The sequence below is a fragment of the Capsaspora owczarzaki genome, assembly GCF_000151315.2.
Source record: "Capsaspora owczarzaki ATCC 30864 unplaced genomic scaffold supercont2.2, whole genome shotgun sequence".
Classification (NCBI taxonomy): domain Eukaryota; class Filasterea; order Ministeriida; family Capsasporidae; genus Capsaspora; species Capsaspora owczarzaki.
In genome coordinates, this window is record NW_011887293.1 from 1,690,714 (window position 1) to 1,711,628 (window position 20,915).

Below are 20,915 nucleotides of genomic sequence, written 5' to 3' on the forward strand. Positions count from 1 at the left end.
ATTGGTGATTGCATGTGAAGAGGAAGATTTGTGTTGAACAATCTGGTTTTTTTTTTTTCTCCCTTTTGCTTTCTCCCGTATCGATTGACAGCAAACAACATTCAAATGTCAGAGACAATGATTCGCTTTATTGAGCTGAACAAGCATCCCAATTTGGACTCTCAGTCTCCAGCTCAGTCTCCCTTTTCCAGTTTGCTTTCGTTTCACATTTTGTGTGCGAATCCAGCAGTCGCCCCCAGCACTCCAACTCTCGCCGCGCAGTGTCGCCTGTTTTGATGACACCAAGCCTTCCCTCTCCAAAGGAGGTCTTCCGTCTCGCCCCAGACCAACACCGCGCCTTTGTACAACTAGTGCGGACCCCATTGTTTTTCGTTCTGAGCTTTTCGAGCCTGAAACCGCGACTCACAAACGTGCCTTGCTTTGCCTCTCTGCTTGTGCCACGTTCGAATTGCTGCGGTGTTGTTCTGATTGTTGCTGCTGCTGTTTGCTGTTGTTGCTTGCAGTGGACGGAGACCTTGGTCAACAGCGGCAACCATCTCCTTTGCGATGCGCGCCAGGGCTCGCTGGGCGCTGCACTGCTCGTCTCGCTCTTCTCTGAACGTAAGCGCCGCCTGTTGTTTGCTGCATGAGGCAGAAGTCCTCTGTGGGCTTGATTCGTTTGCCCTTGTGTCATGCGCTGCTGCTGGCCCCGCCTGGCTTGCTGTGGTGTGCAGCTGGAGACGAAAGGTGGAGGAGGCTGGAGAATTGGCGCGCTTTTGCTGTCCGCTTTGCTGTGTATTTGCTGTGCATTTGGCTGTGTATTTGGCTATGGCTGCATTTAGCTGTGCATTTGGCTGTGCATTTAGCTGTGCATTTGGCTGTGCATTTAGCTGTTTTGGCTGCTGCATGTGGCTGCTGCATGTGGCTGCTGCATTTGGCTGTGCGAACCATTTTTGGTCTAGTCTGCTTGTTTTTCTTGGTTTCTTGTTTTCATGATTGTCAATGCTTGTTTCCCCACAGACGACGTGAAGCCGAACGCAAATTTCGCAGAGTCCGAGTCCTCGTTCCTTCAGACGCTTTGCATTCAACTCAGCGTCTGCATTGGATGTGTCAAGCGTATGTATGAATCCGTAACGGATAGCGCACTGGTAGGTTTGCTAGACTCTTCGTCTGCGATAGCAAGTAATCGCGAGGCCTTTCGAGCGCATGCGGCGCATGTTCGCCACCAGCTCGCCTGTTTTGCCGAATATCGCCTTCCACGCGCCTTGCTGTCGGCGGCTCGTCCACATCGCACGAGTCAACCAATTCGCCCTCACTTTGCAGAGTTCCAGCACATTGATCGCCGCCGTCCCACTCGAACTGCCCGGGCGTTGCCCTTTCACAAGCTGGGCGATGAGTGGACCCATTTTCTGGTCCGTCCCGAGGATCAGCACTTGTCTGCTTCCGTTCGACTGGTGAACAGCGTTGTGACTCCAGTTTTTGAGCTTCTTTGGTGTCCAAGCCTGCTCGAGAGCCAGCAGTTGGTCGCGGCACTGCAGGACACGTTTCTGCGATTTGAAGGGTTGTCCGCCAGCAGGACGAATGCTGCTCGGACTCTCTGGTCGCAGATGTTTACAAGAATTGAACGTGCTCGCCGAATCCGGCAGGGCATCCTTTCCTCTGCCAGCCTCATGCGGCAGACGAGCGTCGTCAAAACCGAGCACGCGCCTCCTGCAGCAGCGTCCCTAGAAATCCCGCCTGCGCTTACCGCCTCCGATTCTTGCATTGTCATTGATGATGATGATGATGATGACGACGACGAAGATCCAGAGGCGGATGAACTGTTGAGCCAAGCAATCGAAGCCGAAAGCATTCGTAAACGTCAGCAATATTTCGACAGCCTTGACAGTGAAGACGCAAGTTTTGAGCCTGCCAGTAAGACCAAGGATGAGGAAATGGAGGACAATGAGGACCTTGAGGAAATCAAGGAAATCGAGGAAATTCCTTTAAACACTCGCTCAGGACTGGTACCCTGTCTTGCACGGCACTTTATTGTCAGTGTTTCCATGCTTCAGACACAGTTTGGCAACGCACCTTGCTCTGCGATCGCAGAGCTTTTGGCGCTCTTCAAACCCGCCTTGTCCTCGTCGTCCTCTTCTTCCTCTGGTCTGTCCGTCGCAACATGGAAAGATGTCGCTGAAGGCGCTACAACAACCACCACTTCTAGCACTCACCTCCAGTGGTCGCCGAGGCAATTCGAGTCCTTTGACGCATTTGCGCAATGTTTCCAAGCAATGCTGGCATGTCGTGGTCCGTTTTCAAGCAAGGAGGACCAGCTGTCGGGTCTCGGAGCCTGGATTCGCCAGAATTACGCTGCTGCTGCTGCTGCTGCTTCGACCGGTCTGGCCGCGCGTGTGGCCGAGCCAGATAGCGATTTCGAAGGGTGTCCGGTCTCGCTCTATTTCGCTGACACGGTCGAGAACTTGCTGGACCGAGCGTCCGGACTGGTGCACTTGATCCCGATTGACCCGTTGCCTTGCTGGTCAACCATGCTCGTTTTGCTGAACGACCTCGATGCAAACACGATGCACTGGGCTTTCAGTCACGGCTTCGATCGCCTGTACCACGTTATCGTCGGAAGGCTAATCACGGGTGCGCAATCTCGCTCCGAGTTGCTCGTACTTTGCCAGTGCTTGACTGCCTGTCTTGGTCCGCTGGGCTGGCAGCCTGACCCTGCCGACCCTACGTTGGCTGAGACCCTATTCGACGCCATCAAGACTAACGAGTTCATGGTCGATATCGCATCGGGTCCAGACCCGCCAACTGATGTGGGTCTCTACTTTGAGTGGAGTCTTCCTCTGCTCTCGGCTCTCGTTCCGCACATTGAAGCGTGCCCGACAGTGTTTCGCCGAGCGCTCGAATGGTTCCTCGTTGAACTGCCTCGTCAAAGTCAACATCTGAGAGATCGCCTCCGCGCATCTTTGTCCCTCGGCTTCAACCTTCTCGTACGGTTATGCAAAGCGGCTCCAACTGCCGCTGTTGCCGATGCAAACTCTACTGCGCAGCGCTTCATTCTGTTGGATACGGCCAGTACCTGGGTGCCTCCCGTCAAAAAACTTGTGATGAAGCGAAATCAGTTTGCATTCCAGTGTACCCAGAAATTGCTAGAGGCTGATGTGGACTGGCTTGAGCGTAGCCTGTTCACGGTGTCAACTGCACAGCGGCGATCCAAGGAGCTGCGCGTTGTGATTTTCGATAAGCTGACCAAGGATGCGCAGGCTTTTGAATTTCTCAAGCCGTTCTGGGAGTCGCTCGTTGTCATGGACAATTACACGACACCTGCTGACAAGTCGCCACCAATCTCGCGTCTCAACAAGCTCCTTTGCACCCAGATTCTGCGGGTTCTGCAGGCGGTTTTAGAAGTGAAACAAAATCTCCAGGCCGAAGCTGCAGCGCAACATCACAGCCCGCAAACGTCCCTCGACCTTTGCGCTCGCATTGAGGAAGTCGAGTCGTCATTTCTCGACCTGGCTGCCGGATGGCTTGATGTGCTTGGCGAGACAACTCGCTGGGCCGACACGGACGTTTTCTTTCACTGCCAGTTGATCGCCTATCTGGCCGCCAACTACTCCTGGCACGATAAGGTGGGTTTGGCAATCAAGCAACTTGTGGGAAGCTGTCTGGAGCATCAAGATATCTCAAGCGCTCCTGTCTTGCTGGACAACACGGACGAGCGACTTCCACGCAAACCCACACCCGTCCATGAGCACGCTATGGAAATGATTGCAGGAGTGCAACTCCAACACATCAACCGGGCTGTGTTTTTGGCGTGCTGCAAGGCACCCGTCGTTGTCGATTTATTGGTCGCGACCGTCCTTGGAGGACTGGCGCGATATTCGACCGATTGCGAGAAGGTGAATCGACGGACCAAGCAATCAGCAGAGAGCAAGCAAAAGTCGCTCGACAAGTTGCGCGTCATTCGCACGCATCTGATCGACTTTCTGTTCTTGCTGGTTTCCCTCGCGCGCGATTTTCGAGCCGATCTTCCATCTCAAGTCTTGGATACACTCGAGCAGACTTTTGTCAAGGTGTTTGACGAGCCCGAGCAAAATAACCTTGTGCGGCTTGTGCCCGCCATGGCGGCCAAGTATCCTGAGCAAGCAAGACGTGCTGGTTGCGAGTTCAACCCCGAGTTGGATGATGATGTGACCGACATGGAAGTCGATGGTGAGAGTGGAAGTGATGCGGAGCAATCTTCCGATGCCGAGCAAACGTCAGCCGAGCATCAGTCTGAGCATAAACCTCGTCACGACGACGCTCTCGACGACGACCAGCCAGATCTTGAGCCAAACAACGACGATGCCCACGAAGCGCCAGCAGATCTTGAGCCAAAGCACGATGCCCAGGAAGCGCCCGAAAAACTGGGTGAAGCCGACCAAATGCTCGCGGATGGCCAACTAGAGGAGACGACTATGGCCATGGAGGTGGGTCACCAAGAGAAAGCCGCTTCCCCTCCGCTTTTTTCGTCAGTCTTTGATGAGGAAACGCAAGAATTCGAAGACCCAGTCCCGTTCGTGACGAGCAAAGTCCAGCATGCTCCGACTGAAGGTATAACTCCCATGAACATCCAGCCACCAGTCTCTGCCGCCCCCTTACCTCGACGCGTCACATCATTACGGAATCGGCAGTTTGTGCTGAAAGAAGACGTCGATGATGATGATGAGAGTAGCGATGACGATTTGCGCTTTCCGGACACAAGCACGCTGCTTCTTGCCGCCGCAACTGGTGCGGCCACTCGAACGCAGCAACAGATTTCTGGTTCCAGTGTGGTCTCTGAGGAAGAAGATGCTCATCGTGTCGGACAAGTTGTTTCATCGTCTCTTCAACATCCGAGACCGACTGTTTTCCCAACTGCCGAGCATACGCTTGCAAAAGCCCCCGCCTCGACTGCAGCCTTCAGCACGCTCCCGAAACCGACGACAGCACAAGCTGCACTGCCCGTCAAGCCGGTACTATTGTCCCAGGGAAGACCTTTTGCACCTCAACCGCCGCGGCCACGCTCAACAGAGCCTTCAGCTTCTTCTGCTGACACCTCCAGCAATAGTCGTGCCTCGCCAACCCGACCACACGCACACAAGCTGTTACTCCCTCGAAAAACTGCACTTGTTCGCAACAACTTGCAAGCGAATCGTGCGGCTGTCATTTCCGAAGAAGAACAGGCAGCCATTCGAAACAAGGACGTGGTGGATCAGTATCAACCGGCTGCTGCGACAAGCACCGGATTGGATCCAAAGTTCCTGGTCTCCTATGGTAAGCGACCTGCTGGACTCAGTCGACCCGCCTCGCGAGCTTCGCCTGAACCTCGATACAGTGCCGACATTGTGCAACAACAGCAACCGCCTGTGGTGGTGGCAGCTCGATTCATACCGCTTCGCCAGCGACTGTTGTCGTGGACCCCTCTGGCTCTGTTTCGGGGCGAGATTGCCGAATTGATTGACGCCGTGAACCAGAATGCTCCGCTTCCGGAGCAGATGCTCGTGAACTCGTCGCCTGCTGGCCAGATTTCTCGCAAATGCGAAGGCAGCCGCGTCCCAAACGTCATCACCAGTTGGGAGCAGTACGTTGCCCTGTTCGAGCCCCGCTTCCTGCTTGAATGCATTCACAATCTGGGTGAGGTCTTGGTGATGAACTCGCCTGCAGCAGCTCAACCAAAGGATGCCAGCAAGCCGCTCGTATTGGGCGAGAACTGCCTCTCGCGTCAGGTGACGCGATTCGGCGATGTTTCGGATGAGCAGGCTTCGCTCTGCCGTGTCAAGCTGCGTTCAGATCAAGCCAACCTTTTCGAACAGTTTTTCCTCGGAGACTTTCACATCTTGGGACTGCCCAAACAAACGAACAATGGCAAGACAGGCTTCGACCCGGACGAGGCACTTCTTTGTCAAGTGGTGTCGCGGAAGGCAGATTGGTTGGAGATCGAGGTCAACCCCTCGCACCCTGCTGCGCGCAAAGTATTCATGAACGCTTCTACGCTTCACTTGTTCAATTTGGGTTCCAATCCCACCATGAATCGGCAGCATGAAGCCCTGAGCACGATGCAACACTCGGACTTTGCCAAGTTTATTTTCAACCCAAAATTACTTTTCGACATCATCAAGCTGGCACGCTCCAAGCCCAGCATGGACAGCATCACGTATCTCAAAACCAACAAGGAGCTCAACGACTCGCAGTTCGAAGCCGTCAAGCTGGCCATGTCCTTATCCCACGGTCTGTGCTTTTGGCAAGGTCCCCCTGGGACGGGCAAGTATGTCGACTCCCACAGAGTGTTGTGCTTCATATGTGATAGAGCGGAGAGGAGTTTTAGTGCCTCTGTCGATGAGGGCCGATTGCTCACCTTGTATTTTTGTTTTTTTTTTTTTTGTTTTTTTGGTGTTTTTTTTTTTTTTGGTGTGTGTGTGTTTTGTTTTGCTTTGTTTTGTCTTGTCTTGTCTTGTCGGTTTTTTGCACACCTTACCTTCCCCCCACCTCCCAACTCTACATAGGACGAAAACCATTCTGGCATTGTTGGGCGCCGTCGTCCGCAAAAGTATCACAGATGCGCAACATCGGCTTGTTCCAAACGAAAAGTCACCAGAACTGACCCGACGAAAGCGAATCCTGGTGTGCGCTCCCTCCAACACTGCCGTCGATGAAATCATTTCACGCTGCGAGGCCGAGCTTTTGTCGGTGGGTGACCTCGACTTGTCAAAGCTTCCCATCGGGTTTGATCCCAGCCAAATCGTGACAATCACGCAAGGCCAACATCGCTATCGCCCAGTTGTGGTGCGTTTTGGCCAGTCCGATCATCCGACCAGCTTGGAGCGCCGGTTGGCAAAACGCATCGGCAACGACGCGATCAGCGTTCGAGACCGCAACGCCCTCAAAACCGAAATCTTTATGAGTGCCGACATTATTGCCTGCACTCTTGTTTCGAGTGGTCTTGAAACATTGAGCACTCAGGTGGCAGAGTCCACTCAGAGGCTCAAGGAGCAGCTTGCGAGTCGCGGCGGCGGTTCAATTGTGACCAATCAGCCGTTCTTTGACATGCTCATCATTGATGAAGCTTCGCAATGCATTGAGCTCGAGTCTCTCATTCCGTTCCGAACCCGCCCACGAGTTGCGGTGTTGGTAGGTGATCCCATGCAATTGCCGGCCACGGTGACCTCGATGGAGGCTCGGCAGTCCGGACTTTCGCGATCGTTGTTTGAACGCGTCGCACAGGCTGTCACGTCGGCCCCAGACCGAGCAGCTGCCGATAGTCCTATTCGACTGCTGTCTACGCAGTATCGTATGGCTCCGCAAATCGCCAAATTCCCGAATCGGGAATTCTACGAGGGCCGGCTCACCAATTTTTACCCGGATGATCATTTCCGCCTGCCATGCCACGAACAGCTCCAGTTTCGACCGTTTGTCTTCTACAACGTTCATGAAGGCAAGGAGAAACAGGATAAAAGCAAGATCAATTGGGAAGAGGTCGACACAGTGAGTCGAGTTTTGCAAAAACTCCATACCAAGTACCCCGAGATGTTTGAAGGCACCCAACCTGTGTCCATCGGCGTGCTTTCTCCCTATTCGGATCAAGTGGGTTTGATTCGCAAGAAAATCGATCAAAAATTGCCCCACATGCAAAAGTTTATCGAGGTGGACACGGTTGACGCCTTCCAAGGACGGGAAAAAGACATTGTTCTGTTTTCGTGTGTTTTTACAGACCGGATTGGCTTTCTGGCCGACACGCGAAGGATGAACGTGGCGTTGACGCGTGCGCGAAAGTGTCTGTTTGTCATCGGTCGAGCGGAATCGCTGATGAATGGATCGGAACCAAGCTGGAGACATCTCGTTCGGTACGCGATCGACAAGGAAGTGATGTGCGATTCCCACGGCATCCCATCGGTCGACAAGTTCCGCAAAACTAGCTCTGGTCACTCTTCCCACTCTGATCGATCGAGTGTCGGGCGCCATCATCGTCATGACAGCGAGAACCGCAGGGCGGAAGCTCAATCCACTCACGCGTTGCCGGCCCCGACTGGCACCAAGAGCGCGGCTGAAAGCGCAGCAGTACATCCTGGTCACCGTTCAAAGTCACCGCATACCCACTCAGGGTTGCAAAATCCTCACCAAGCGCCGAGCATGGCGGCGTGTCCGAAACCTGGAGGGTACGTCGCGTTTCTGCGCCAGAATCCTCCAAAATCCGATGTAACTCCTGCCGATGCTGCCTTGGCGGTGAATGTCAGCAAAGCTGCGGCCCCAAGCAGCGCGTTGGTGACTCAAGAAATATTCAGCGCAGCTCAGCTGCCCGCATCGCTTCAGACAGCAAAGCGAAGCTGGGAGAACTTTGAACCTCCAACAGATCCCCGCAAGCGGCCTCGCATGGAACCCTCCGGCGCGCAAATCGAACCCAGCCGTGCAGCTTTGGTCGCCGCCGCCGCCGCCGCCGCCGCCCCGACTCCGATTGATCTGCCCTTGACCTTGGGTCCAGTCTTGCACCCGTTTGATCTGCCGCTCCAGCTGCCAGGGGCGTCTTCGCTTCAAAGACATGCGCCAGTCCAACTTCCTCCGCAGCCACCCAAGACTTCCGAAGTTCTCGCACGACACAAACAACAGCAGCAGGGCATCGACCATTCGAAACGGCAGACAGCTCGGCCCTCCATGACCGCGCAGCCCGCCCCCGTGCCGAGAGGAGAATCGACGTCTGTTTCGCCTTCCTCCTTTGTGCCTACGCCAGACCAGAGGCGATCAATGGAGCTCGCGCGAGACATACAGCTTGCTGGCTCTTCTCGCTCAGAGTCGACGCATCATGCTTCCAATGCTACCAGCTCCAGGGGATCTTTTTCTGCTCATTCCAAGCCGTCCAGTCACTCGGATGGGTCGGGCCTGCGACGTGAGCTCGCAAAGTCCAGGCCAGGTCAGACGCCATTGCTTCTACCTCCAAAGCCTGCCGCAGCTCGTCCGAGCAATAACGCCAGTCACGCGATGAGCGGCAGTCAGCATCACCATCGATCGTATTCTTCGTCCTCGGCTTCTTCCAATGCCAATGGCAACCGGTTTCTTCCCTCTTACTCCCCTTACTCGTCGTCCGCTCCTGTCGTTCGGCGTTCCGGGCACGACTCCCCTGAAAGGCGGACTGACAACCGACGCTAGCGACTGTTGAGCAATAGTCGCCACGCAGAAAGGAAACCCCTTCCTCCCTTTTGGGGTCAACAGTTCCAAACAAAAAACAAAAAAAAAAAACCTTCGCATTCTTAACCAAAACCTCACTTGTACTGTTATTATTTGTATTTCTACTTGACAATAAACCCAAGACTAACATCAGTAAATAATCATCGCAGCGTCGACGCGGTTGCAATTAAACTCTCCGCCTGTTGGTTTGAAAGCGAAACCACAGCACCGTGAAGAAGTGAGATGACCAATACACTGAGGTTGCAAAAATAGAACAACAGCACATCTCATACCTGCCCGATCAAATCATTCTCGTCAGCAATTGCTCGACCCGTTTCTTCGCGGAGAATCTGCAGGTGACATAAGGTGACAGATAAGCACGGTTCATCTTCGATAGCAAACCAACCAACAAGGAACCAAAACGCAAGCCGCTTAGCACTCACATTGATCCAGTCATGCATATCCTGACTCGACTTTGCAACTAGTTGCCACACGCGAGGTGCAGTCACAATCTCAAAGCAGTGGTCTTTCCCCTTGATCTGACCTGCCTGAATGATAGAGTCTGCTAATGTAACGTGGCCCAGCGGCTTTTTGTCGCCCAATTTCTGCGAGATGGCATCACAGACGAAGGGGAGTGAGTGAACGCTCTCAATCGACAAACAAAAACGCAAAAGGAAAGGAATAGCACCGACAACGACAAGGAACAACAACAAGAACAACGACTTCAAACCTTATAGTATGCAAGGCGCGCATCTCCCGCCATAACAAACCAGCGAAGTTTCCAGGAAGACTTGTTATTGTAGCCGCGTTTGAGAAGATAGCCTGCGTGTCGCCCATCTTCGTCAACCACGAGCCCTCCGGTGGAGGCGAGCTGCTCGGATGTTTCTTCAAGCTGCTCTCGCGTGAGCGAACGTTCGCGTTGTCGCCAATTAAAGGAGGTCGGCAGGGACGATGAAAGCGAGTCTTGCGGCGATGCTATCGAAGATACTGGTGTAAAGAACGCTGACGACGCCGGTACGGATGCAGGCAGCGTTGAGCTGGACGAGCTTGAGCTTTCTTCGTGCTGTTGGAGCTGCATCAGCCCAGCGCGTGCTGAAATGGGCACTGGAGTCGAGGTCACGCCGCCTTGCACGGCAAGCGCGGAACCGGTCGTGGCAATGGATGCACTTGGAACACCCTGTGGAAGGACTGTCCACCCTAGTGTTGGGGACGGCGAAAACGCCGCTGTTGCTGTTGAGGGCGGTGAGGTTGCCAAAAGCGTTGTAGAGGGACTGGTCTTGCGTTGAAGGAACTCGGGCGTCGTCATTGCATCGAACGGAGATGCCGGGAGTGTTGGCGATTTTGCCAACAGGCGCATCTGGTGGTTGTTGGGGTTGTCCGTGCCACTATTCGCGGTTAGCTGAATCGCTTGAACTTTGGCTCGTGCAGCCTGGATGTCAGCCTCGATCTCGTCCGACTGGAACACGCTTGCCAGCCGCGCCGTGCTTGCAGCATTAGTAGAATTAGTATTAGTATTACTAGCAGTCGTCGTGAAATCAATCGGAGGACTGGACATGATGGATAAACTTGGCGACTGTGGAATTGAGGATTGCTGCATCGACTGCTGAACGCGGTCTGCAAAGGCAATGTGGAGCATTCCCGTTGCCAGGCTCGTGTCTGACGCATCGCTGTTGATCGACCCGTGCAGCAGACCGCGCATGTCGGGACTGGCGCCCGGGCTGGTCAGCGCGACGATGCCATTGCCACTGCCGAAGGGCGAGTGCACAAAGTCCATTGGGCTCGGACGGTGCGCATTTCGACCTCCTCCTCCTCCTCCTCCTCCTCCTCCTCCGCCGATACTACCATCGCGAGTGCCAGCACCTGCAATGTCCAGTGGTCGTGATGCAGCGAAGGGCGGCGGCGGCGTTGCCCTCGACGTCACGTTGTCTGCGTCGTTTTGGAACTCCCCGTCCCAGCTGCGGTCGATGTAGCTCACAGTGTTGGTACTGCCATTGCTACCACTACTGCTGCTACTACTGCTACTGCTACTGCTACTGCTGTTGTTGCTGCTATCGATGCTTGGGCTGTTGCCGCCCCGTTGCTGGGACGCGGCCAGTTGGCGCATCTTGGCGAGCGCGGGAGAGTCGCGCTGCTGGGCAGACATTGAAACCGAAATAAGACTGCGCAGAGTTCGAATAGAACACCGGCTGCTGCAGATTAGATGATGGTTGGCGAGAGAGCAGCAGCAATGGACGAACGCGATGGAAGTGGGAATCACAGGTTGAGCGAGGAATCGAATTCAGCAAAAAGCGCGGAAAGCGGATGTGGGAAAAAAAAAAAGCGATGATGAGTCATGCAACGGCGACGCATTTGGAGCGATTGTGTCTGAGTCGTTGTAGATGGGTGATTTGGTGTGGTGTGATGTTGAGTATGTGTAGAATCAATTGTGCATGTGAAACACGAAAAAAAAAAAATACAAAAAAAAATACAAAAACCCAAAAAAAAATATGGGAGAAGAGCGATTCGAACGCCCAGCCGTCAGATCTGGAGTCTGCTGCTCTACCATTGGAGCTATTCCCCCACTTCGTTGAAGGACTTCCTGGGCAAATTCCTTTCGTTTCTCTGCAGACGAGGTGTGTTGCAACGATTTATGAACATGACCTTGGAGGAGTGTGCTGCGAGTTCCACCAATCAAGAAGTGCTCTAAAATGAGTTTGGTGTCCAAAAGACTCGCTAAATTGTGGCGGGTGCAGCCAATCTCACTCCAAATCGCATGGCGCGGTGGTCTTGAGCGCGCTGGACGCTTCAGAGGTCTTCATTTATCGAGACAAAACATGTTTCGTGATGCTCAGTACTTTGCGGCTTGGGTCTTGGAGGTATCGGCCCGGTAACCTCGTTGAATGATCCAACGCTGCTTTCAAGACTCGGCGATTGATGAATTTGTTCAGATGTGTATGCAATTGGAGTTGTAACTCTGTAATCAAACACCAAAAATGCTACATTCAACAACAAACCAATACAACATATGTTTACACAACACACTGCACCAAAAACCGGAGTTGTGCGCGCCGCGACGCTCGGAATCAAGCGGACCAAACATGTGTTCGCCAAACACTCTGCATCTTTGGCTTGACAATCGTAGTGCAACTCTCAGATCTCATGCAATCGTGGAATATACGAATTATTACACAACTTTGAGCAGGAGGAGTGGGCAGCGCGTTCACCTGTTTTCTTGAGCGCGCGAGCAAAGTTGGTACTTTGACTTGACAATTGCTGACTGAAAGCAGGAACCGATTTTGCTCTTTCCGCCACTTTTATTTATTTATTTTTATTTGCAGCGCTCTCTTCATGATTGATTGTTGTTGAGGGAAACCATCGCTCCAACAAACCACTCTCGCTTCTTGTAACATAAACAGCTCATCTCGATCAGTCTTGTTGTTTTTGTATTTCTTGTACGTTTGTCGACCTCGTTCTCTGATTCTCAGTCACTCCGTGTGTGTGTGTGTGTCTCTCTCTCTCTCTCTCTCTCTCTCTCTCTCTCTCTCTCTCTCTCTCTCTCTCTGCCTCTTCCTTGACTTGCTGCAGTGAACTCGCGCTCACACTCTCAGTGCATTCGAGCTGTTGTGTTGTGAGCTGAGTGGGTTTGTTTCTTGGTTTTTTTGTCTTGTAAAGTCGGAGCCTCACAGAGTTCTTCGACGCCGGGGCCCACATACACACATCACAAGTGAAGCCATGTTGCACAAGACGCTTGCAAGTGTCGGGTTGTGAAGCGGGTTGAACGACACACCACGAGTGAGCGACAGAGAGCGACATAGCAGCGCCTTTTCCCCCTGATCTCCCTCATCCCCTAACCCTTCCTCCTTGCCCTGCTATATCACTATCTTACTGTCTCACTGTTGACTTTGTCTGGCCTTGCGATCTGCTGCTTGTCTTGTTGTATGGACATTTGCTCGTCAAACAGGAAACAATTCATCATGTCTGCTTCTTCACCACCGACGCAGGGCCAGGCCAACTCTTCTCAGACGGAAAACCGCCAGCAATCTGACAACGTCATGCTGGCCGACTACGCCAAGAAGGTGACCGACGTGAATTCTTTGGAGGAGATCGAAGAGAATATGAACCAGCTTCCTCAGCTTGTGAGCGGCATGCTGAGTGACGATCCAAGCGTGCAGTTCGACTGCACGATCAAAGTGCGCAAGATTCTTTCCAAGAAGCCACCGCCGCTCGAGGCGGTCGTCGCCATCGAAAACGGTGCCGTGATTCCCACTTTGGTCGCCTTCCTCGACCGCGCCGAGAACCCCATCTTGCAGTTTGAGGCCTGCTGGGCTCTGACTAACATTGCAGTTGGTGCCAGCGAGTTTGTAGACCGCATAGTTCAGCATGGCGCCATTCCGCGTCTCGTGGCTCTGGTCAGCAACCGGGATGCGAATATCGCCGAGCAAGCTGTCTGGGCGCTTGGCAACATTGCTGCCGATTCCCTACAGCTGCGCGACCTCGTCCTCAATGCCGGAGTCGCGGCTCCCCTCTTCGCCCTCATTCGCCATAGTTGCCAGACAGCGGTGGCGAGCACCGCCGTCTGGGCCCTGTCCAACCTCTGCCGCAAAATGCCTCCGCCACGCCTCGAGCTGCTTCCTGGCGTAGTCGAGCTCTTGCTGATCCTGCTCTACGTTCGGGACGAGCAGACTCTGTCCGACACGTGCTATACGTTGTTCTTCCTGGCCGACTCTGTCAACCAGTTCCTGCGCACTGGCTTCGCCGAACGCGTCGTGCAGCTGCTTCTCTTTCAAAACTCTGCCGTTGTTCTGCCTGCCCTGCGCCTCATTGGCCAGATTTTGGCGGGTGACAACCAGGTCACGCAGCTTGTCCTTGACACCAACGTCCTCGTACATCTCCCTGCTCTCCTGCAGGGCAATCACGAAGACATTCAGGCGTACGCGTGCTTGGCCATCTCCAACATTACTGCCGGCACTACCGAGCAAATTGAGGCTGTTTTCGCTGCCAATCTTGTTCCGCTCATCCTCAACCTTCTACGCAATGGCGCCCCCAAGACGCGCAAGGAAGCCGCATGGGCGCTAGCCAATGCATGCGCTGGCGGCTCCGTCACGCAACTTGACCAGCTCATTGAAGCTGGTGTGTTTTTGCCGTTGTGCGACATGCTCTCGTGCACGAGCGCCAACCTGGTTCGCACGATTCTCATTGCCGTCAACAGGATGCTGTCCGTCCCCGCCGCCGCAGTCTCCCGTGACTTGCTGACTCAGTTGAAGGCGAACAACTACCACATTGCCGTCACAGGATTGACGCGTCATTCCACAGACGGTGTCTCCGAGATGGCCACTCAGCTGGCGCGTCTTCATTTGAAGAACAACACCCGGTCGAATCTCCTGCTCCGCCCCAACCGCAATAGCCTAGTAGCTTGGTGGTTCTACACAACGCGCTTTTTGTCGTCCTGGTGGTCCTGCGCTTTTGGTTTTGATGCTCAGTGTTCAATCTCAGCCAACCCAGTGCAGCATCCCCATCCCAAAGTGCCCAAAGTGCCCAATCTGCACAGTGGCGCACAATTCAGTCCCATTTTTTTTTTTGATTTTTTTTTCCCAAAACAAAGCATGAGCTACAAGTCCGTCTCGGGCGTCGTCATGGACGGCATGGAGAAGCGTCGCGAGCCATCCAAGCACTACGTAACGACCTTCTTCTCTCTTTCTCCGCAAATGCACCAACACATACCCCCCCAACCCTTCCATCCACTAGTCCATCGATCAATCCAAAAGGACCATTGCAAGGCAAAATCACCGTTTTTTTTATTTTTTATTGTATTTTTTATTTTTGATTTTGTGCAACGTATCGCTCTCTCCTCACTCTCGCTCTCCTCACTCTCGCTGCTCCTCGCTGCTCCTCGCTGTTCTTGCGTTGCCTCAGCCCGAGACGCATCATTCAACTTTGAGTGTTTCGCCCAACCGACCACAACCTCGTTGTTCTCGTTATTATTGTATTTTTTATTTTTATTTTTGATCTTTTTTTTTTTTTTTTTTTTTTTCGATTTTGTGGCTTTTCTATGACGCTTTTGCCGCTCCCCCCTCCAATGTCCCTCACGCCATCCCAGTGCGCGCGGAGACCAGCGACAGGCACCACTTGGACCACAGCGCACACTCATCAGCACGCCATCCGCGGTGGTCGGGAATGTTCGCTGTCTGGACGACGACGGAGTGAGTGCAAAAAGTCGTACTTCAACCGCAGCGAGGTCGGCAGAGCACAGCGGGAGGTCCATTGCGTGCTTTGTGTGTGTGTGTGTGTGGGGGGGTATGTCATTTGGTATCGATGAGGCACGCCCGTTGAGATTGGGCGCGATGGAGCGATCAGGCGAAGCAATGCACAATGGTCGCTTTGGTCATTGCACGACGACCATTACACATCCATCCATCGTGATCATCAATCACGATCATCATCCGAATACGAATCGCTCAAAACTACAACAAAGAGCCATAGCCACGATCGACGACAATCTGATTCCGCAGATCGAATCACTTGTAACTTGTCAATCACTCACCAAATCGCGTCCTCCTTCCCCCCCTTCCCCTCTACTTTCCCCGTCCGAAACCCCCACAGATCTATGTCATCAAGGCCAAGTACACGGACGGAACAGAACAAACGCTCTTCCGTCGGTACAACCAGTTTTTCGACTTTCAAACAACACTGCTGGACATGTTCCCCGAGGAAGGCGGGATTACGGGCAACCGCACCATCCCGTTCCTTCCTGGCAAGAAGCTGTTTGGCCGAAGTCACGTTCGAGACGTTGCCATGAAGCGCGTGCAGCCCCTGGCCGCGTACATGGAGGCACTACTACACCTGCCACCAAAGATCTCGGACTGCGAGTTGCTGCGCGCATTCTTCCACCCGCTAGAGTCTGACCTGAACCCGCCATCGGCCGTCGGCGTGAAGCGTGACAACTCGGAAGCGCTCGAAAAGCAGCGCAAGACTGCCAAGGCCATGGTCAATTTCGACGTGTCCAGTCCGATGCAGCTCGAGCAGTTCCGCGCCGTCTCGTCGTACAAGGCCACCAACAAGACTGAAATGACCCTCGAGGAGGACGTCGTGTACGACGTGATCGAGAAGGACGACAACGGCTGGTGGTTTGTTTCCAAGGGTCCAGTACAAGGCTGGGCTCCGGCGACCTTCCTCGAGCCCGTGCAAATTGCTGCCGCCATCCCAGCAGTTTCGGAGCCCGCACCCAAGCTTGCGCCGTTGCCCGCACCAATCCAAGCGGTCACACGCAAGCAAGAAACTGCCATCGACATTGTCAAGAAGGTGGTCCCGATCGAAAAGGCCAAAGCCGCCATCAACCAGTACGCCAACACGAGCAACGGCAGCAGCAGCAGCAGCAGCAGTAGCGGCGGCGGCAAGCAGTACGCCGATCCCGCCGAAAAAGTGTACGACAGCGGCAAAGACTGGTATGTCGCCACGGAGGACTTTGCTGGCGAGAACGACGAGGAGATTTCCTTCTCCAAGGGCGACGTGGTCGAGGTGTTGGATAAGGATCCGAACGGCTGGTGGTTTGTTGCGCTCGAGGGCGAGGAGGGCTGGGCTCCTTCTACCTACCTCAAGCCCAAGTCCAAGTCCGCTAGCGGCGCAAAGGGCGCCTCCAAGTCGGGCACAAGCACACCACAATACTCGAATCTGCCAAACACAACAGCCACACCTGTCGTTAAAGTTCCCGCCTCCGCCAAAGGCACCACCGACACATACTCCAATCCCATTGCGAACGGCACCAACTCCAATGTTGTCGGCATCTCCTCTGCGGCGGCCGCAGCAGCAGCCAAACTGACCCCGGCCGGTGCCGCCACCCCGAAGCCAGCAGCTGCTGCCGCCGCACCGAAGCCAGCAGTTGCCGCCGCACCGAAGCCAGCAGCAGCTGCCGCACCGAAGCCTGCTGTCGTTCCCAAGCCAGCAGTCGCCGCTGCACCCAAGCCTGCTGCAGCAGCAGCACCCCCCAAACCTGCCGGAGCTGTTGCGCCCAAACCTGCCGGAGCTGTTGCTCCAAAGCCCGCGGGTGCGATTGCACCCAAGCCCGCAGCCGCTGCCAGTTCTGGTTATGCCACGCCTGGCGCTGCAGCTGGCGGCCTGAGACCGACCGCAGCACCAAAGCCATCAGTGGCTGTCCGACCGGGTGGTGTTGCTGGCCTTCGACCAACCGGAGCACCCAAATAGCGATGCGGCTACTTGTGGTCTCGTCCGCCCGCCCACCCCCTGAATTCCACAAACATGTTCAACATGTTGCCTTGTTTTGTCGTGGTTCCAGCTGGATAGGAATTTTTTTTTACCCAATCGAGTGTAACCAGAGTGCTGTTGCTGGGCGACACTACTCATTACATTTGAATTCTCCGTTCCATTGTATTGTACTCATGTTGGTTTTGTCTCGTTCTATTGTTTTTTCCCTTTCCTTTCCCCGTTGTGTGGTTGCTAGTGTACACATTCATTACTTTTTTTTGCACAACACTTCTATTATTATTCTTAATCGAGCTCCAAGTCCTGAGGGCTCTGCGGTCGCTGACGAGGAGTGAGCGACGGACCATAATGGCGAATGATTGCTAGAGCCGGCGAGTCGGGTGGGTTTGAGCGATTCGATGGCAAGGAACGAGGATCAGCTTCGGAGACTTGGAGTGCGTGCTCGGCTGCAGGAGCGACTGCTACCACATCCGACTCAAGCACCGAGGCTGTCTCGTTGTGTGACGTAGCATCATTGTCATTCCGCGGCGCTGCGTTCGATTCTGGGAGTTCATTAGTAGTGCCGCTATTCGCGCTGACGGCTCCATTGTCGATAGAAGGTGCTTCAACTGCAACATCCGCAACCACTGCAGCATGAACAAGAATGGCAGGGTCTCGGACAAGCACTTCCAATGGGTTGACGTGAGCCTGTGGCTGATTCCGACGCTCCATTTCAACCCGTGCGCGTTGACGGCGTTCTGCATCCTCCAGATTGGTCGGTGCCGACCCGTCAAACAATTGGGAGAAAAACCGGGACAGCGGACGCAACGTGATAAAGTAGAACGTTGGCATGGCCGGGATGACTTGAATAACAGACGCGCCTCGAGGAGCCAGGATGCCCCGGACACGAGTGCTCGTGCGTGCCAATTGCGCAAGCAAGTACCCGCCAAAGAGATACAGCACAAAGCCCAGTAAGAGCACGTTGAAGGATGCGAGCAAGTTGTGGAAGAACATGTTGCTGATCAACGACCGCGGCGAACCCAGCCCACCCAACATGCAGGTGGTCGTCGAAACGGCGAGGGTGGACACAAGCAATCCGCTGTCCCTAGTTTCGGCGACGGTGACCGAGATGACTTGCGCAGGAAGCTGTTTGCGTTGTGACTGGCTGGAATGGAGCAAGAGTTGAACGTAGGTGGCAAGATCTGCAAGCGAGACGTCGCTGACGGCCACTGCGCAAGCAGTCTGCCTTCCCATTGTCGCGAGAGAGACTGGCATTTCGGCCAGCCTTTGCAAATCGCCGCCAGACGACGCAAGATACGCCTGGCAAGTGTCCAGCTTGTTCGTTGGCTGTTTCTTGTCATTCCATGCAACGAACGACAGGTTTGCGGACACGTCGCAGCCTTGACACAGCAATGAGAATTGTTCCAGCGCATCCGCATCACGCGAAAGGGATCGGGTCAAAACGTCAACCAGAATTTCATCTGGAGACATTGCTCTACCACGCGAGGCGGCATTCGCTGAGTACTCTGGCAGATCGGGCACAACAAGGGTCCAGGCGGGCAATGAAGCTAGCAGCGTGGATAGAGGTGCATGGATCTGGACTGCAATTTCGACCTTGTGACCAAACTCAACGGACGTCACGAATGGGGCCGAATCGACAGGGAGGAATGCTGTGAGCGGCGAAACTTCCAGGCGATAGGCGGCCGAGAAGGCGACAAACGTTGCAGTGTGCACCAGCCTTGCGCCGGCTGACCATGCGAGCGACGACATGACATATCGCGACAATAGCGGCGCGGACTCTGGCTGAACTAACACGGGTAGTCGCCTGGAGCTGTGTGGCCTGCTGTTTGCCAAAGCTTGTTCGTCGCTCTCGCTTCCTTGGTTTCGGCGGGAGTCGGCAACAGGAGATGGCCAAGCCACCTCTGTGCGGCAAAACTTGAAACTCGGCAAAGCGTGACAAATCAAGCGGCGCAATGAAGGCTTGCCAGTCTCAACGGCTGCCTCATGGCGCTCAGCCTCACGGGCGAGCACATCGCTGAAAGTAACGTTTGTTTCGTGGTTGATTTCTGCGAGCCGGTAGAACGAGTTTTCCACAGAGGTTCGCTCAAATCGAGGAAACTGGCGTCTGAGCGCGGGGGTCGACAAAGCTCCAACGAGTGTTGCCTCCGAGCGCTTCATCATGCAGTTGAAGCAAACGCCAGACGGCTCAACGTGCACGCGATCGGGTGATGAAGGTGTCAGGACGGGAACGGCGGCTGCGACGCGTTCGTTCAACTGCCAATACTGTAGCTGCGCTGTTCCAGATGCCAAATCGTCCGAACTCGCTTTCCTGCCAAGAAGGAAGCAAGGAAGCAGTCACCAACACCGAACAAACAACATCAGTCAAAGACAAGGAAAAAAAAAGAAAGAAAAAAAGGTCAGCTGTGTGTGCAGCTGTGTGTGCGGGTCTCTTACCACTGGAACTGCTGCAGTCCAGCTGCATTCGAGCGGTTGTTGGGGAATGGCGGAACACGCAGCACAATATCAATATCGAGCGCGTCATCTGCGTTGCGGAAAATGCCTGGCTCTGGCTCAAAGCGACCCGATTGAAACGCTCGTCTGCCCCAGACAAGACAAAGTTGAGGTGAATAAACTCCACAACAATTCCACCCATCAACGTCAGGATAGGATTGACTACTTGCCTCCGGACATGCTGCATGAGCATGACTCCGTGGGGTGCGGTTGGAAAGTAAAATCGGAGACGCGGTTCGCGCCGAGTTGCATCTGCAATGGGGTTGCAAAGCTGGACCGATCCGCGTGCAGCTCGAACGGGAGAAGCTTCCTCGGTATCCTCGCTATTGCTTGACGGTCCTTCTTCTGAGCTTGCTGCTGCCGGTGGTGGTGGCGGTGGCGGTAGATGACTCGTTGACGCAGAGTTCGAGGTGGAAGCAGATTCAGCATCTGCAGAGAAGCCAGCTGGCGTCTTCAGGCTGGCAACTCGACCAGGCATATCGTCATCATTGATGCTCGTGCCAGCAGGAACAGTCTTGGCTGCGACAGATCGGTCTGGCGGCGCAAGTCCCAATTCTCGCTGCAGCAGCTGAGCACCCCGCGCGTGCGCACTGGTACTACTCGGCGGAGGTCCGCTATCATGAGCCCTGCAATGCACGCCTTCATCGTTGATGATGCACGCTGCACGCCTCAGCACGTCATTGGCAGGCGGCGTGACGAGCAGCATGGCCGCAACCAGCACCGACGCTGCGACTCGTGCACCAATCCACATTAGACGACTAAGCTCAACGGGCAAGAGGCCAAGACAATACGGAAGGCGATGAGTGCCTCAATGTAACAATGCGATGAAAATTGTTACCGTACCTTTTCCTCCAATCTCAGAGCAAAAGAAGGAAGGAAGGAAGGAAACCGAAGTGGCCTCAATGGCGGGACGGTGCGATCAATCTTGTCACCATCCTCCAATGAATCATCCAACAATCCAACCTTACAACTGACCTTCCAACAACAACAATGTTGAAAAAGAGTTCTTCATTCAAAATCCATACAAACTCATAAAATAAAAAAAAAAAAACCAAAAATTCAATCTTATTTTTTTTTGC

General features: G+C 54.2%; 5 protein-coding genes and 1 non-coding gene across 6 annotated transcripts; 3 read left to right on the forward strand and 3 right to left on the reverse strand.

Annotated features, from left to right (window-relative positions):
- The first annotated feature begins 146 nt into the window (after positions 1-146).
- Positions 147-9,305, forward strand: CAOG_01709 (hypothetical protein). The gene is made up of 4 exons (XM_004364520.2): positions 147-350; positions 504-600; positions 1,000-6,259; positions 6,498-9,305. The coding sequence occupies exons 1-4, from the start codon at positions 276-278 to the stop codon at positions 9,130-9,132; spliced, it is 8,067 nt and encodes a 2,688-aa protein (XP_004364577.2). The 5' UTR covers positions 147-275; the 3' UTR covers positions 9,133-9,305.
- CAOG_01710 (hypothetical protein) lies at positions 9,250-11,299 on the reverse strand. The gene is made up of 4 exons (XM_004364521.2): positions 9,881-11,299; positions 9,594-9,755; positions 9,444-9,500; positions 9,250-9,350 (listed from the first exon to the last, which is right to left on the reverse strand). Exons 1-4 carry the CDS (start codon positions 11,291-11,293, stop codon positions 9,312-9,314), a joined length of 1,671 nt encoding a protein of 556 aa, XP_004364578.1. The 5' UTR covers positions 11,294-11,299; the 3' UTR covers positions 9,250-9,311.
- Positions 11,300-11,637: 338 nt separating this feature from the next.
- Positions 11,638-11,710, reverse strand: CAOG_09361. The gene has a single exon. It is a non-coding gene; the product is annotated as a tRNA-Trp (tRNA).
- Positions 11,711-13,103: 1,393 nt separating this feature from the next.
- On the forward strand, positions 13,104-14,635 carry CAOG_01711 (hypothetical protein; the record flags this gene model as incomplete). The annotated part of the gene is made up of 1 exon (XM_004364522.2): positions 13,104-14,635. A coding segment is annotated over one exon (1,532 nt), but the record flags the coding sequence as incomplete, so codon positions are not given.
- Positions 14,636-14,701: 66 nt separating this feature from the next.
- Positions 14,702-17,328, forward strand: CAOG_01712 (hypothetical protein; the record flags this gene model as incomplete). Its single annotated transcript, XM_004364523.2, has 2 exons — positions 14,702-14,804; positions 15,730-17,328. Exons 1-2 carry the CDS (start codon positions 14,733-14,735, stop codon positions 17,326-17,328), a joined length of 1,671 nt encoding a protein of 556 aa, XP_004364580.1. The 5' UTR covers positions 14,702-14,732.
- A 195-nt stretch (positions 17,329-17,523) lies between these two features.
- Positions 17,524-20,587, reverse strand: CAOG_01713 (hypothetical protein; the record flags this gene model as incomplete). Its single annotated transcript, XM_004364524.2, has 3 exons — positions 17,524-19,654; positions 19,780-19,923; positions 20,007-20,587. The coding sequence occupies 3 exons, from the start codon at positions 20,585-20,587 to the stop codon at positions 17,632-17,634; spliced, it is 2,748 nt and encodes a 915-aa protein (XP_004364581.2). The 3' UTR covers positions 17,524-17,631.
- Positions 20,588-20,915: the final 328 nt, after the last annotated feature.